The sequence below is a fragment of the Echinococcus granulosus genome, assembly GCF_000524195.1.
Source record: "Echinococcus granulosus chromosome Unknown EG_S00048, whole genome shotgun sequence".
NCBI lineage: Eukaryota > Metazoa > Platyhelminthes > Cestoda > Cyclophyllidea > Taeniidae > Echinococcus > Echinococcus granulosus.
Genome location: NW_020170428.1, coordinates 337,476 through 351,139, shown reverse-complemented (window position 1 = coordinate 351,139; position 13,664 = coordinate 337,476). Strand labels below are relative to the sequence as shown.

At 41.9% G+C, this 13,664-nt stretch overlaps 1 protein-coding gene across 1 annotated transcript; it reads left to right on the top strand. All coding sequences in view use genetic code 11, as the record gives it.

Annotated features, from left to right (window-relative positions):
- Window positions 1–1,068: 1,068 nt before the first annotated feature.
- EGR_05942 (Homeobox protein meis3-B) lies at window positions 1,069–11,689 on the top strand (the record flags this gene model as incomplete). The annotated part of the gene is made up of 10 exons (XM_024495191.1): window positions 1,069–1,177; window positions 1,596–1,709; window positions 2,046–2,143; window positions 2,183–2,269; window positions 2,425–2,501; window positions 7,300–7,419; window positions 7,778–7,858; window positions 7,900–7,975; window positions 9,846–10,282; window positions 11,476–11,689. The coding sequence occupies 10 exons, from the start codon at window positions 1,069–1,071 to the stop codon at window positions 11,687–11,689; spliced, it is 1,413 nt and encodes a 470-aa protein (XP_024350410.1).
- Window positions 11,690–13,664: the final 1,975 nt, after the last annotated feature.

The window sequence follows — 13,664 nt, the reverse complement described above, 5'->3', positions numbered from 1 at the left end:
CATATCCCGTCCACTCATCCTTTCCCTACCAATCCATTTCAGATCCATCCTGCATCTATCTATCTCTCTATCCATCCTACATCCACCTCGCAGCCATCCATCCATTTATTTATACATACATCTATCCATTCATCCATGCATCCATCTCGCACCCACCCTTCCACGTATTCTGCATCCATCCATCCATCCATGCGATCAATCATTCATCCATGCATCTATCGCAAACCCTTCCTGCATTTATCCTCCCATCAATCCATCCTGCATTTATCCATACATTCATTCCGTTTCTCAGCTTCCATTCTTCTATGCCGTATTTATTTATTTATCTATCAACTCATTCACCCATCCATCCATTCATCTATTCATCCTTTCCTGCATCCAAGCATTCATTCTTTCTTGTGTTCATTTCTTATCTATCTCGTATCCATGCTTCCACCCATCCATCCAGGAACCATCCATCCACTCCGTATCCACTATCTATGTGGTATCCATCCATCACTTTGCCACCAATGTAGTGTCGGAGTTTACTACTGGAGGGACCACAATCAGGAATCCTTTTTCAACGCGATGCATGCCTTCTGCGAATTCTGCTCCTGTGGATACTGTTGTGGCTAGAGGGGGATAGCTGAACCCAGATCTATCTACCGTTGTTGCTGGGCTAGTTTACATGTGACTGTCTATTTCTGAGGCAAGAAAATCCCTTTTGTTTGGAGGAATGTCATCTAAGGAGTACGGAAATCTCAGCGGGGTGGGGCATTATCTCTCCCTCGTCTTTAAATACTTTACCAGGCGAGGTCTTCCGCCTTCTGTCAATGTTGGCATCCCAAGGCCATTTCTCATCACAAGACTATGGGTGAGTCAATGCAATCTAGACATTAGGGGACCCTCATAGGACGTGGGTGTAAGTGAACTATTTAATCACCACGTATTTCAGGGTGTCCTTGACGCGTTCCTGCATCAACAAGTAATTCTTCATTAAGAAGAATGGAGGGGCTTCCATTCTTCCTTCCTTATCCCCACCCTCTCCCCTTGACATGATTATTTGTCCTTGAGTGACTCATCTCGGGGATGAAATTTTTGAATTTGGGTGGTTTTTTTGGTGGTACCATCTTCCACTACTTTACGAGTACCTCCTTCACCATCTTCGGAACCATGGTGCCTATGTCTAGTGAAGCTGGTAGGCTTGCAACTCATCCGCCCATATTCAACTGGCAAGCCTCCAGCAACCTCCACCAAGTTATGATAACGACCTATACCGACAACTACCGGGGAAATTTTGATCATCCAAGGGCATGCCACGAGAAGTAGATCGTTGTCGATGTATTGACCAATGTCAGGGACTTTTGACTGCCATAGTTTTAAAGCAACCATCCGATCTACTTCTACCGAATGACGGAGACAATGATCCCTGCTGGATTATGTCAATTTTTCACAGCAGGTCCGGTACTCACTCACAACTCAGCCATTAGGCACTACTGCAAGGTTCTACGATGATGCAGTTTTGCGTGGAAGTGTTGAGGTTTGAGCCAACAGATGAAAGGCAGCGTTGCAAATCACAGCGCATTTGTGAGCCCTCGTGAATTCACCCACTCAAGTAAGAGGTGTCATTCCTCCGCATTTCGGCACCGATCTCCTTGCAAGCATTGACAGAAGCGATCATATCGATCACGAGGTGAAGTGGATGTCGGATCCATTCCATGTTGTACGGCGTAGGTGTCACGAAATGACGCTGTACAAGCAGTACACCCTCTTCAACTTACCAGCTTCAAATGGCAGTCATTGCATGTCTACTTAATTTTCTCCTTCTCAAAAAGGAAAGGAGTGAATTCTTTCCTTCTTTCTCCCTCCTCCCTTCTGCCTCGCTCAAACATTTTACTGAGACACAGAGAAATTAATCACCACCTCTCCCCTTCGTGTCATCTCAGTCACGCTAGCGAATCCATGTGAGTAGACTGGCAATCACGAGTACTCGCTGGAACAATCAGGCAAATTAATCAAATCGCATTCATTCATTCATTCATCCACCCACCTACCCACTTACCCAGCTAACCAACCAACCAACCGGCCAGTCAGTCTGCCTTCTGGCCTGCCTGCCTACACACACGCACAACAACAACATCAGCAGCAACGCTCGCTTCTGTTTGTGTGTGTGTGTGTGTGTGTGTGTGGAAGGCATTGACAGATGAACAGGTCGGAAGGAGAAGCAGCAAAAGACGAGGAGGAGGAGGTGGCAGTGATGGTGGTGGAGGAGTTGGAGGAGGAGGAGAAGGTGAAGGGGTCCGTGAAAATTGCTAACATGAGATGACAGCACAGTGGGTACCATCTTGCCAACCCCCACTTCGTCCACCTGCATGCCTAGAGCTAGAACAGAGAGGGATGAGGTGGTGTGGGGTAGAAGGTAGGAGTGGTTAATCCGATTTCTAGGATGGTATTTCTGCCTCCTCCTCCTCCTACTCTACCATCACCACCCCCTCCTCTGCCTCTACCCGTAGGACAGGCGGGTAGGGCGAGAGGGGAAAGGGGTTGAAAAGGCAAAAAACAATTTCCTTGGTTCTTCCTGTGGTGAAACAATTCCCTCTCACCTCTTACCGGGCCTTAAATAAGTGGCATAAAAAGTGGGGAAGCGTTTATTTTGGCACAATTCCACCTGGAAATGGGTGACAATAAACCAATTGTTGGTGAGCGGTGTGTCCTCAAGCCATTCTAAGCTCACAAGGTCCATATTTCGGGGATAGTTTGCAAAATAATATCGATGTATTCAAGGGAGTACCTGGTACCTGGCCTTCAAAATTTCTTCAATTTAACCCCCATCTTGGTTTACTGGACAATCAGTCATAACCTTGGCATTCCAGTTCTTTCAAGGGCCAATGGCAAACCTTCTGTACCATTGGCGCTTTTTCACCGCCTTAGGGACGACTAGGGATACTGCACGGGTGGATGGAGTGAGCTATCCCGCTCCAAAATTCATTGGCCGCTTACCAGATTCAAATACATTAAAAAAAGGGCATCTGCTTCGAAGCGTTGGAGTTAAGGAGACTTCCTTCAGAAGGGATCATTAATAGGGAGGAGGATCAAATTAGACGGTGTCTGGACAATGCTCCTCCTCTTCCTTATCCGCATAAAGACGGAATACTGCCACTGTGGTTCAACTGGCGGAGGTCGCCAAGGTAAAAAAATCTCGCTGTCGAGGTCGAATCAGCAGGAAGACGCCTTGTGGCCAAAACTGGCAAGTTTTCAGTATTTAATGATTGTAGTTTAATTAATCGACCATTGGCCCTCTTGGTGTCACCTTCCAGCCCTTCTGTAGGCTTATTCTAAAGCTCCTTCTGCCTCATTTGGTATTCAGGACTAACTCGAGTTGCTATGGTGTTGTTTGAGACAAATAAAAGGATATTATCTTCTCCACTTAATTATGTATTCAATGCGTGGATAGAATCCATCACTTTCTTGTAGGATGGGATGGGACGGGACTCAATCGGTCCTCCTTTATTAACAAAAGGTCAGATGGTAAACCTTTGGTTGGCACAGTTTTGAGTCACTTTTTGATAAAATACCTCAAACTTCGGTAAGCGGTGACACGAAAAATAGCAAAGGGCAAAGCAAATTTGGAAAAAATTTGTCCTGGGTGAGACACTACTTATTATGATTCAGCACCCTTGGGTGGGGAATCGAGTAACACAGAACAGTAGATCGAAGTAGGGAATTGCCTCAAGTCACCGATCCATGCTTCCGGTGCTGTCATGGACTTCCTAGGTGTGAAAGCTTAGCCAATTCATAAAAGGAAATGAAAAAATACTTATTGTGTAAGTCCTAAGCCGAAGGTGAGTCGAACGACCTTGAAACAGTTTTCGAACAGTTTCCGAGCTAGAAAATTAAAAGCTTGTGGGATTCTGAAGCTTGATATTTTGGGGTATAGCAAAAGGCTAACGAAATGTGGTGTTTTGGGGGAACGCTAATCCATATTGAAATCAGATTTAATCGCAGAGAACCTGTTGACCATCCCTCAGAAGCGTTGTCATTCCAAACCAGTGTTGGTATTCACCGCGCTTACCTGCATTCACCTCAGTTCCAAAAATTAGGGCTCAAAAATGCACTCATGGAAAGAATTACATCCACTTTATTGCTCTAAAGACAATCTGCTAACGGCGCGCAGTTTGCAGCGAACAATTGCAATTTTGGACAAAACTGCTTTTCCATCAATTAATTTTTTACAGCAATAACACAGATGGAAATTTGCAAAATAACAGTAGATATATATGAGCACGTACTAATGAAATACACCACCTTCATGATTTTGCAAGTGCCGTTTGGAAAAGATTTATTTTTAGTGTAAAATTTGAGAAATAAGTTACATACTTCGAAACCAAATGTGTGGCAAGAATCAGTAAACTTGCGGGTGTTCTTTACTACTCTTAATGAAGCAATGACCTGCCATAAAATGCAAAAGAATTTGTAATTGAGAAATGACCTACTTAGGGGCAATTTTTTATCGATAAATTGAAATGATACTAATTTTTCTGTTTCGAATATGATACGCTTTGCCGTTAGGTTTAAACAAGAAACTCTAACTTGTAGATAAGTTGGTTGTTTGTTTACAGCGGGATGCAGACAAACTTATCAGTGTAATTCTAAAACATTTAAAATGCCTTATTCAAAATCCCGCAGAAATGAGTGACGCTATTATATAATCGGTTTTTGTCATCGTGACCTTGAGCAGCAAGTGAGAAAAAAAACAATGTGACAATTGATTTAATCGAATAAAAAGTGGTTCTAATTTGGTTTCCATGGTTTTTCATGCTTGGACGTAACCGCAAATTTCTAAAACATTTATTGCTTATATTTTAGTTTACGAAAGTGATTGAGGAATTTTGTCAGGTCAAAGTGATCAATAAGGCCTATAAAGTTGCTTTTAAGTTGAAATTTCATCACATTGATTTCTTTTATACATTTAAAGCTTAATTAGCTACATGTTTATTGATGTCGGGTGCTAGTTCAAGATCCCGGCGTTTCACATTCCGATCCTTTTGGAGGAGAGATTTTGGTAGTATCCTCAGGCTCAACTATCCACAGTAGGTATCATTAGTCTTCCGACACCAGCACATCCACTTTGGACTGTGGGCCATCTTTGAAGCCCAAAGGCAAGCTGTCATATTCTTTCCAAGGCGTATAAGACCTCGGGGATATCCATCACCCTCAATTTAGCGCAGCTTGTGGGTCACTGCTGAAGAAATTATTAAAAATACAAGCAGGTGGTGACTAAATAATTAGGCAAGTAGAGTTTCTTAAAGTGCACTATACTTGTCAAAATAATCAAATTTACCAGAAGCTAGTTTCAAACTTTACTTTGCCATCAGAAGAGAAAAAGGCTAGCTCTAGCCACCTTCCTCTCCCTACCCCATTCTCATCTCCCAACTGTCACTTCTGCTTTGCATGTGACCTTCTGATTGTTCAATGCCCGAATAATGGTGACAATTAGTGCTCGAATAAGTATCCCGAGGGCACTACGGAGAGTGAGGATGAGATACTGTTACCCCTCTGTTCCCTTCTTTCCAAAATGGCAATCGGCTCCCGGGTCAGGGTCATTTTTGCAGCGTCTTGTCAAAATTAGGAAAGGATGTTCTCCCGCCTAACCGATTGGCCAGTCTTGGCCATTTCTCAAAAAGAAGAGGAGGAACGTTTCCCTCCCCACCCTAGAGTTGTATTTAGAGAATTGATTTTGACAGTAAAAAAGCCAATTCTTACACCAAGTCGGACACTCAGAAGATAGTCTAACGCATCAAGTTTGGAAACTCATTGTCTGTGACTTTATTTAGTCTCCACCTCAAATCCTATGGCAGAATATCCTCGCCTTCCTTGAAAATTCCATCACCAGTACCAGGTTGGTTAGTGTGTTGTTCTTTCGTCACCCCTTCTCAAGAAGATTCACTCGCCTTACACTTGGGTTTAACCTCGGAGCGGAAAAATTTCAATCCTATCGGATCCACTCAAAAGACGTTCAATGATACAGGCCTATGAGGTAGGAAGAGAGTAGTGCGAAGCACAATGAAAAATACTGACAGGCTGGCACGTGCCCAAAATTTGCAACTAGTCATTATAGGGAAACGTACTCAAAATAACAAAAACCAAAAGCAAAATTTTATCGGTTTTTCAGGACCTAAGCCATTTATTCCCCCCCCCCCTTCTTCCGCTGGAAACCACCCAACTCCTCCTGCCTGCTTTTGGTTGTCCTACTTGTAGTGGATCCGAAGAAGAGATTTCGTATTGAATAAAATGCCGGCAGATTTGGAAGGTATTTTCCATCCGACGAAAACGATTAGCACTCTTGTGCGATGGTCAGTGCGCTTTGTTGAAGCATTCGTGCAATTCCAGGAGGTTAATTTACAGTTCAGAGGTCTGGAGGCACTCCACCTCAATTTTCCACTGTAATGGTAGATTGGCTCGGCCACCCATTAAAGGAGAATTTTTCCTGGAAAACCTCGTATACGTTCATTGCAGAATAAAAGTATTTGTTCCAACCACAGGATCAATGTAGTTAGTTACTTTAAAAGGCGTTTGAAAGCTTCGTCTATCGCGCACGGTTGGCAGTTTTGACAGGTTCGAGGGTGATTCATTTGAAACAGGAGAAAAAGAAATAAATTCACACCCGGACGGCTTTGAAACCAATTTAGCCAAATAAATTTAAGTTTGTTTTGAGCCACATGAGTAAGCTGGGATGCAAGTTTATCTCTTTTGCAGTACAAAAAATAATGAAATCCTTTTTTTCTTTTTTTCAAAAAAATGCTAATTTTATTAGCATTTTCAGTAATTCTTTAAATAAACAAGCTCAAGTAAACATACTTTGGGCTGACTTTTGGTAAAAATATTTCAAACACTCAATAAGGAAAAAAAGACATTTTTTTAACTCTATAATGTTTGTGATACGATGCTTCATTTTCTTAAGGAGTCGCAAAGAATTTTGCGTTTGATTAAACCAAGAAATAAATAATAGAAACTAACTTAATTTAAAGAGATTTAAGGTCTTCTTGAGTCCATCCTCGCCGTTAATACGTTGTTTATGCTGAAAGTTGTCAAAGAGTGTTATCAGACCCCAAAGCACTTTGTCTTTTCTTACCTACAAATCAAACAATGCGCATAACATTTGTAACCTACTTAATTAAAACCATTTAAGTAGCATATAGGCCCACCATCAAACTAAGTTCAATTTTTAGTGATCTTCATTGACCCTTTTTAAACAATCAGTGTAGGGGAGACGAAATATCTGTGACAAATTTTCCCTTAACATTACTATCACCTCCAAAGACAACAGCAACAACAACAATCGATGTCTGCGACCCCCTCCTCGTCACCCACGCCATTGGTCCGCTTCCACGCCTGTCTGTCTACTAAAACACGCGCCTCCGCTCCCCATCTGACCAATCGGTGAGAGCACGTACGCACTTGTGCGCCAGCGCGTATATCATAGGGGGTAATCTATCATTCGAGCCAGACATATTTTGAAGGGGAGAAAGGGAGGGGGACACGGAAAACGGAAAAAGGGAGAGGGTGAGAGATCGGGAAGGCGGGAGAGAGAGAGAGAGAGTGGGCTAGAGAGAAAAGTAGCAAGGAAGAACCAACAGGAACGCGAGGTTACGTATACGCATAGACTAGCACGTACATACACACACGCACACACAAACAGCAATAGCGAGGGATACTATCCACGACCTACGCTCCTTTCTCATTACTGCTGCCTCGTCAAGGGCAAAAGAATCCATCTCCTTACCTGCCTTCTTGACAGCTGTCTACATCGACAGGACGATGACACTGCTATCACCACCATCACCACCGCTGCAACTCGTCAATCTGTCTACCTGCCAACGTCAGTGACAGAGACCATGAAGACATCTGTTGCGTGTGTAGTGCGGACACACGTGTTCTGATTCTCCACCTTCTTCGATTGATCGTCTGGATCCTTATTTTCATGGCTTCAGTACAGGTTAGTGCAATCCTCTCCATCTATCTATCTCCCCGTGCAGAAGGGTTGTTAATCACACGCCTGGCATAGGAAGCTATCTAACTTCGCTCCCGCTCCTGGAGATGTAGAATTGACTGCTGCATTGCGTGCAATGTCTAATTTGGAGTCAGAAGGGGGACGGGTGGAGTGGGGAGGAATTTAAGAAGCAACAGATTTCTTCGGCACATAAAACGCGTTTGAATCACCCGGAGGCGCGTGCTCCCTTGTGAGCACGCGTTGGGACGAAAAAACAAGAAGATTTGAGCAGGAGGTGAGGAGGCATTTCTAAAATTGGACACGACTACAAGCAGCTTTCAATCTGGCCCTGCTGCCAGATCGCCTTTCACCTATGAGATGGCAAATTTATGGGAAAAATTATTTGAGTCGATTGTCGGCCCTTAATCGCGTGATTGTTAATCCAAACCCCCTTCTGGGGGTGGTGAAAGCCCTCCTTGTGGATTGAGGCATTTTTTGGGCAAAACAATGCCTATTTTTTTGATTTAGAAAAAAACGCGGGAGTAATTTTAGGGGCAAATTTAAATTGACACCGACATTACGGTTGCCATTTTTTTCGGTTCCGGTAATAAATATTTACAATTTTTAGCTTGGAAAAAGGCAGTCCTTTTGGACGTCACTTGCAAAACATGAGAAGTCTTCTTAGCAAAGCAAAAGATACTCACTTTTATTTTACTCACTACGTCTTGATCAAATCTTTTCCTCGTGATTGCAACAATTATGGAAACAAATGTATTATTTGCGGCATCTCGAAATCTATCCAGATTTAGGGGATACCCTTGGAACCTTCGCTACCAACCTCCGTCTAGGTGACAAATTGTATCAGTTGTTATTACTTATTATAACTAATTCAACAGTTTGAAGCTTTTCCTTCCATCACCGTTGGATGAAAGCATTTGTCACATATATGTGACACACGAGGCTAGATTTTCAGGGACGTTAGATTATTAAAAATTAATTAAGTTAAGAAAATCTCCTGCGTTACTTTTTACCACAAAATTATTTTTAGCAATTTAAATAAATAAATTTTTAGCTTACGAATAAAAAACAACACTTTTTACCAGGGATTTTTTTGCCTTTTATATCCAGAACAATCTAAATATTTTATAAAAAATAAAAGTAAATTTTAAACTGGCGTAGATTGAAAGCTGTCAAAACAGCTAATTGATCATAATTGATTACCGATAATTAGTAATCGAACGCGTGGGCACCACTAACACCCCCAGAAATTAAATCGATTTTAAACGGTGGGCTTTAAACAATTTTTCTAAATACTTAATTATTTTTTTTGGCCTTGCTTCTCTCTCTCGTTCTCTCTCACTCTTCCCGCCTCGACAACACCTTCCCCTTCCCCCCTCCCTTCGCCCCTGTGCCTCACCGCCCTCCCCACTTCCCCCTTTGCCTCTACTTTCGTGAGTGTCAGTGAACCGAAATTCGCAGCAGCAGCAGCACCAGCACTAGCAGTAAAATGACATTTTTTCAGACGGAAAAAAGCCAGGTTATTTTGAATTTATTTTGTACCGAGCCCGCTTACCAGCCAAATTGCCTCCTTTCCCCTTTTCCACCTTTACCCAGCTAAGGTGATTGTTCCGGTCAACCCTCAACCGAGGATTGACAAAGCCTCTTTCAGTGGGATGCGGCTGTATTTGAGCTTACCTTATTTGTAGTTTGGGTGAGGTTTAGAGATGAAGGGGGGGAGAATTGGAATTCTTTTTGAAGAAGAACCAAACACATTTTTTGTCTGATCCTACAAGAGAACTGAGAAAAGCAAAGAGCTGCTTTTTACCTACTTGAGGAAAGATAATTACTTCTTGTGTCTAATTTGTCCCTTAATCAGCTATTCAGTTCACCCTGTTCAAGCGTGGTGGCCACTCATTGCCCTCAGACAGAGGCTTCCAGTTCTTCCACAGCAACCGGAACCGCGTCAACAGCGAGTCCATTACAGACTTTTGAAAATACCAATGGAGATACACCGCCAACACCTTCAAAAACACCTACTTTTGCTTCCGCTGAGTTGGATGAGACTCCAGCACAACTGCCACCACCACCTCCACCACAACTTCCACCGCCGGCCTCAGTATCCACGACTGAGATCTCGATTCCATCGAGTCTGTCCAACCACAGTAACCACAGCAACAATAGTGGACAGTCCCCACTGAAACTGAATATTCCTCATCAGTCTTACGTTAGTGAAGTGCACGCCTTCCAAAAGGTGCCAATGCCTGAGGAACAGTTCGGCAGTGACCTCAAAAAGGACACTGAAGCTTTGCACAAGTAAGTTCTGATCACTTGAGGAAAAAAATTATCATTTTTTGGAAGAGTTATTACCCTTTTATTTAGGGAAAAAGTTTTTCCCCAGTTTTTGAATGGAAGAGTGGATAATAAATTATCAGCACAGAGAGACCATTTACCTGGATTTTTCTACATGTCTAGTACCTGTCCCATGTCCCTCTCTTCTCCCCAAAAATCTACTTTCGTTGTTTCTCTCTCCCACCTCCTACTTCTAACTCCTAAAAATGGAGAAGACCTCTTATGGCTGTGTAGTTTGGGAGGGGGCGAGATTTACAAATTGTCAAGGTTTTATGGGGGAATGGGGGGTTAACAATGTTTACCTCCCCTTTTTGAGATCCGTAACGTCTAGTTAGCCACGACAGCTTATCACGTTAACACACTGTATGTTATTCTTCTTATTTTTTTAAACTCATCCCATTTTAGAGGTGACAACAATAGCACCCGGTAGTGGGTCTGAGAGCACATAAGAAGCAGCTGGCCTCTTAGCTGCGGGCCCTTCTTTCGTTTTAAGTAAAGGGAGGTAAATATTTTTCAGATCGTTGCATTAATAAGGCTAAATTTGTAGAATTTAAGATTTTCCCTGATTAATTTTTTCCTTATTTTTGATACAAATAATGGCTTCACTAAAGGCACCGCTTTTCCTTTTCAAAAGGTGTCAAGTTTTTATAACAAGTAGACTTTAACACGCTCGTAGCCAGGGCAGAAAAAACTGCCCTCTTTTTCAGTCACACTATTTAGTTTAACCCATTACCACAAACTGTTAAGGGATGCGCGTCATATATTTGTGACATATGTTGTGTCACATATTTTTGACGCGTGTACTTATGTAGGGAATTCCATGGGGTCAAGAAAATGTGTCGTGCTGACTGTGAGAGTGCATCTTGTACTCAACGGACTTACAACTGATGAAACACCATGTTGCCAATCAGTAAAAAGGCAAAGCCAGCGCACTTGTACGGACGACTTAAACAAAAGTAATTAATCAGGATAAAACTCATTAATACAATTATTTATCCCTTGAGGAAAAAAAGAAGGCGGATCTTTCCTCCAGTTTAAACAAAAAGGCATATGAGCTTGCTTTTTACCAGTTTTGATAATCAAATAATTTAGTTCCCCCTTCTCCTCCCCTTCCCCTACGTCCTGACAAAATTTCAAAAAATCCTTATCCTTTCTAGTCATCCCCTATTCCCCCTTCTGGCATTGATCTTCGAGAAATGTCAGCTGGCAACCTGCACTCCTCGTGACAGCACCCTTCGAAATGGTGGAATGGACATCTCTTCCTCGGAGTCCTTTCAAGAAGACATTGCTGTCTTTACAAAAGAGGTCTGTTGGTCTATCATTCTCCCCTTTTTCTCTGATCATCATTATCATCATTACCCCTGTTGTTAGCTGATGCAGTTTCAACAACACTATCTAGACTTGGGTACGTAGGTGGGTAGGTAAGCACGACCGAAAGCACAAACGAATGTAGGCACAGACGTCAGGTTTAATTAGACCTGATGGGCAAGCGATGGTGTGAATAGAGGTAGGAGGTGGGGGGGAGGGTTAGAGCCAGGGAGGGTGAGAGGAAAAGGAAAAAAAAAACTAAGGAGTGAGGTAGAATGGGATGAGGTGGGGTGGAGGGAAGGGGCGCAAGCTTCGATTCGTGCTATTTTTAGCTTTTAAATATATCTCTCTCTTCTGCTCTGATGCGTGTGAATTTTCTTCCATACTATTACTTGCCTGCTTGCTCGGCTCTCAGAAAAAGTCTCAGAAGAAGGAGCAGGAGATAAAGTATGAAAGCTCAATTTTTTACTTGGTCTGAAAAAAAGGGGTCTTGATTGGTTTAAGTAATTCTAGGTCTCGTAAAAAGGAGATTTTTTATACAAGTAAAGATATTTTGACTCAGTAATTTGTAAAATTTTTCCAATTTACGGCTACAGACACCTTCGTGATGTTTCACAAAGCAGTCGAAAATTCAGTTTGCCGTGAAAATTGACAGCTCCAGTGTCTGCCACATTTGGTATACCACAGGCTGAAAGGTTTAAATAGAAAGAAGTGAAAGTAAAAAGGGGTTAATTTGGAGGGCTTTTTACACTTCAAATTCCAAACTACTTCACTATTGTATCCAAAAATAATTGGATTTTTACAAATTTCGTTTTCATGTTAAAATCGCGCTCTTCTTACTTATAATTTGAGATGAGCCAGGGGTTTCGGTTACCAGCTTTTAACAAAAAAGAACCTTTTTATGCTAATGTTATAAAATTCCCATTTTTCTAAGTTTTTTAGTTTAAATTTATCCCAATAGGACCTTGCAAAATAACCAATGAGACACCTAATTTCCCCATATTTGGTTTGGTGTACAAATTGAACGCCACTATGGATAGACTTCACGATTTTAAAAAAAGTAATCTTACAATCCGCTAAAAAGGGATAGTAAAGTAAAAATGTGTGGGGATTAGTTAAATTCGACCTCTGCGTGATTCTCTTTCCCACTGGTCTGAGCGGCGCCTTTCAGTGGTGTTTTTCACCTTTATCGACACCACTGGTATCCTACAAAGTTCCTTTCCTTCCCATTTTTTCCGGTTCAAATGCCAGCCTACTTTTGCAATTTTTTGATTTAAATGCTGCCCTGTAAATTTAAAATTTCGTTAAAATTATTTGGTTTTGCATTAAATTCCTTGTTTTAGTATTTTTTTCCCTAACGGGGGGCAGTAAAACAGGAAGAAGTTGTTTATAAAAAGCGGATTTGTCTTTAAATCCGGGGCGGAAATGTTTGCACCCACCACGTGCTATCGCCATTTTAGGCGAATCAGTGGAAAACAATCCGATGAGATTTGCGTCTAGTGTTGTTTAGTTTGATGTGAAATTAAAGCTCTGACCACATTTTCAGTCATTCTTTAATAATTTATTTGGCTGGATATAATTTTTACCGTGAGAATAATTGGTTCGGTGCGAAATTTGACGCCTGACTACACTTATTCGTCACTGGAGGAATGGTATGACTGCAGGCCGAATGTCGATGTGCTGGAATGGTTCCCCTACGAGTTATTCCACCCTTTCAGAGTATTTCCAAAACTATGATAAAATTACTTTTGCACGTCATAAGGTGTCGCATTCTCCACTTGTAGCAACCTTTGCATCTTATGCTGTTAACATCGTGTCCAATTTTGGTGTGGAGTTAAAAACTGCACGATTTCTATAAAATTTTGATGACTTACATCTTTCCCCACAAAAGCCCTATTTTTGGCGCTGTGTGAAAGGGAATGCTACTTATATTGGTGCTTACTCCAATGAAGACGGCAGTTTTCAGCTTTTTTTTTTCTGAATCCACAAATTTTTCCCGTGAATTTCAGTAGCGATTTGATCTAGCGCAAATTTGACG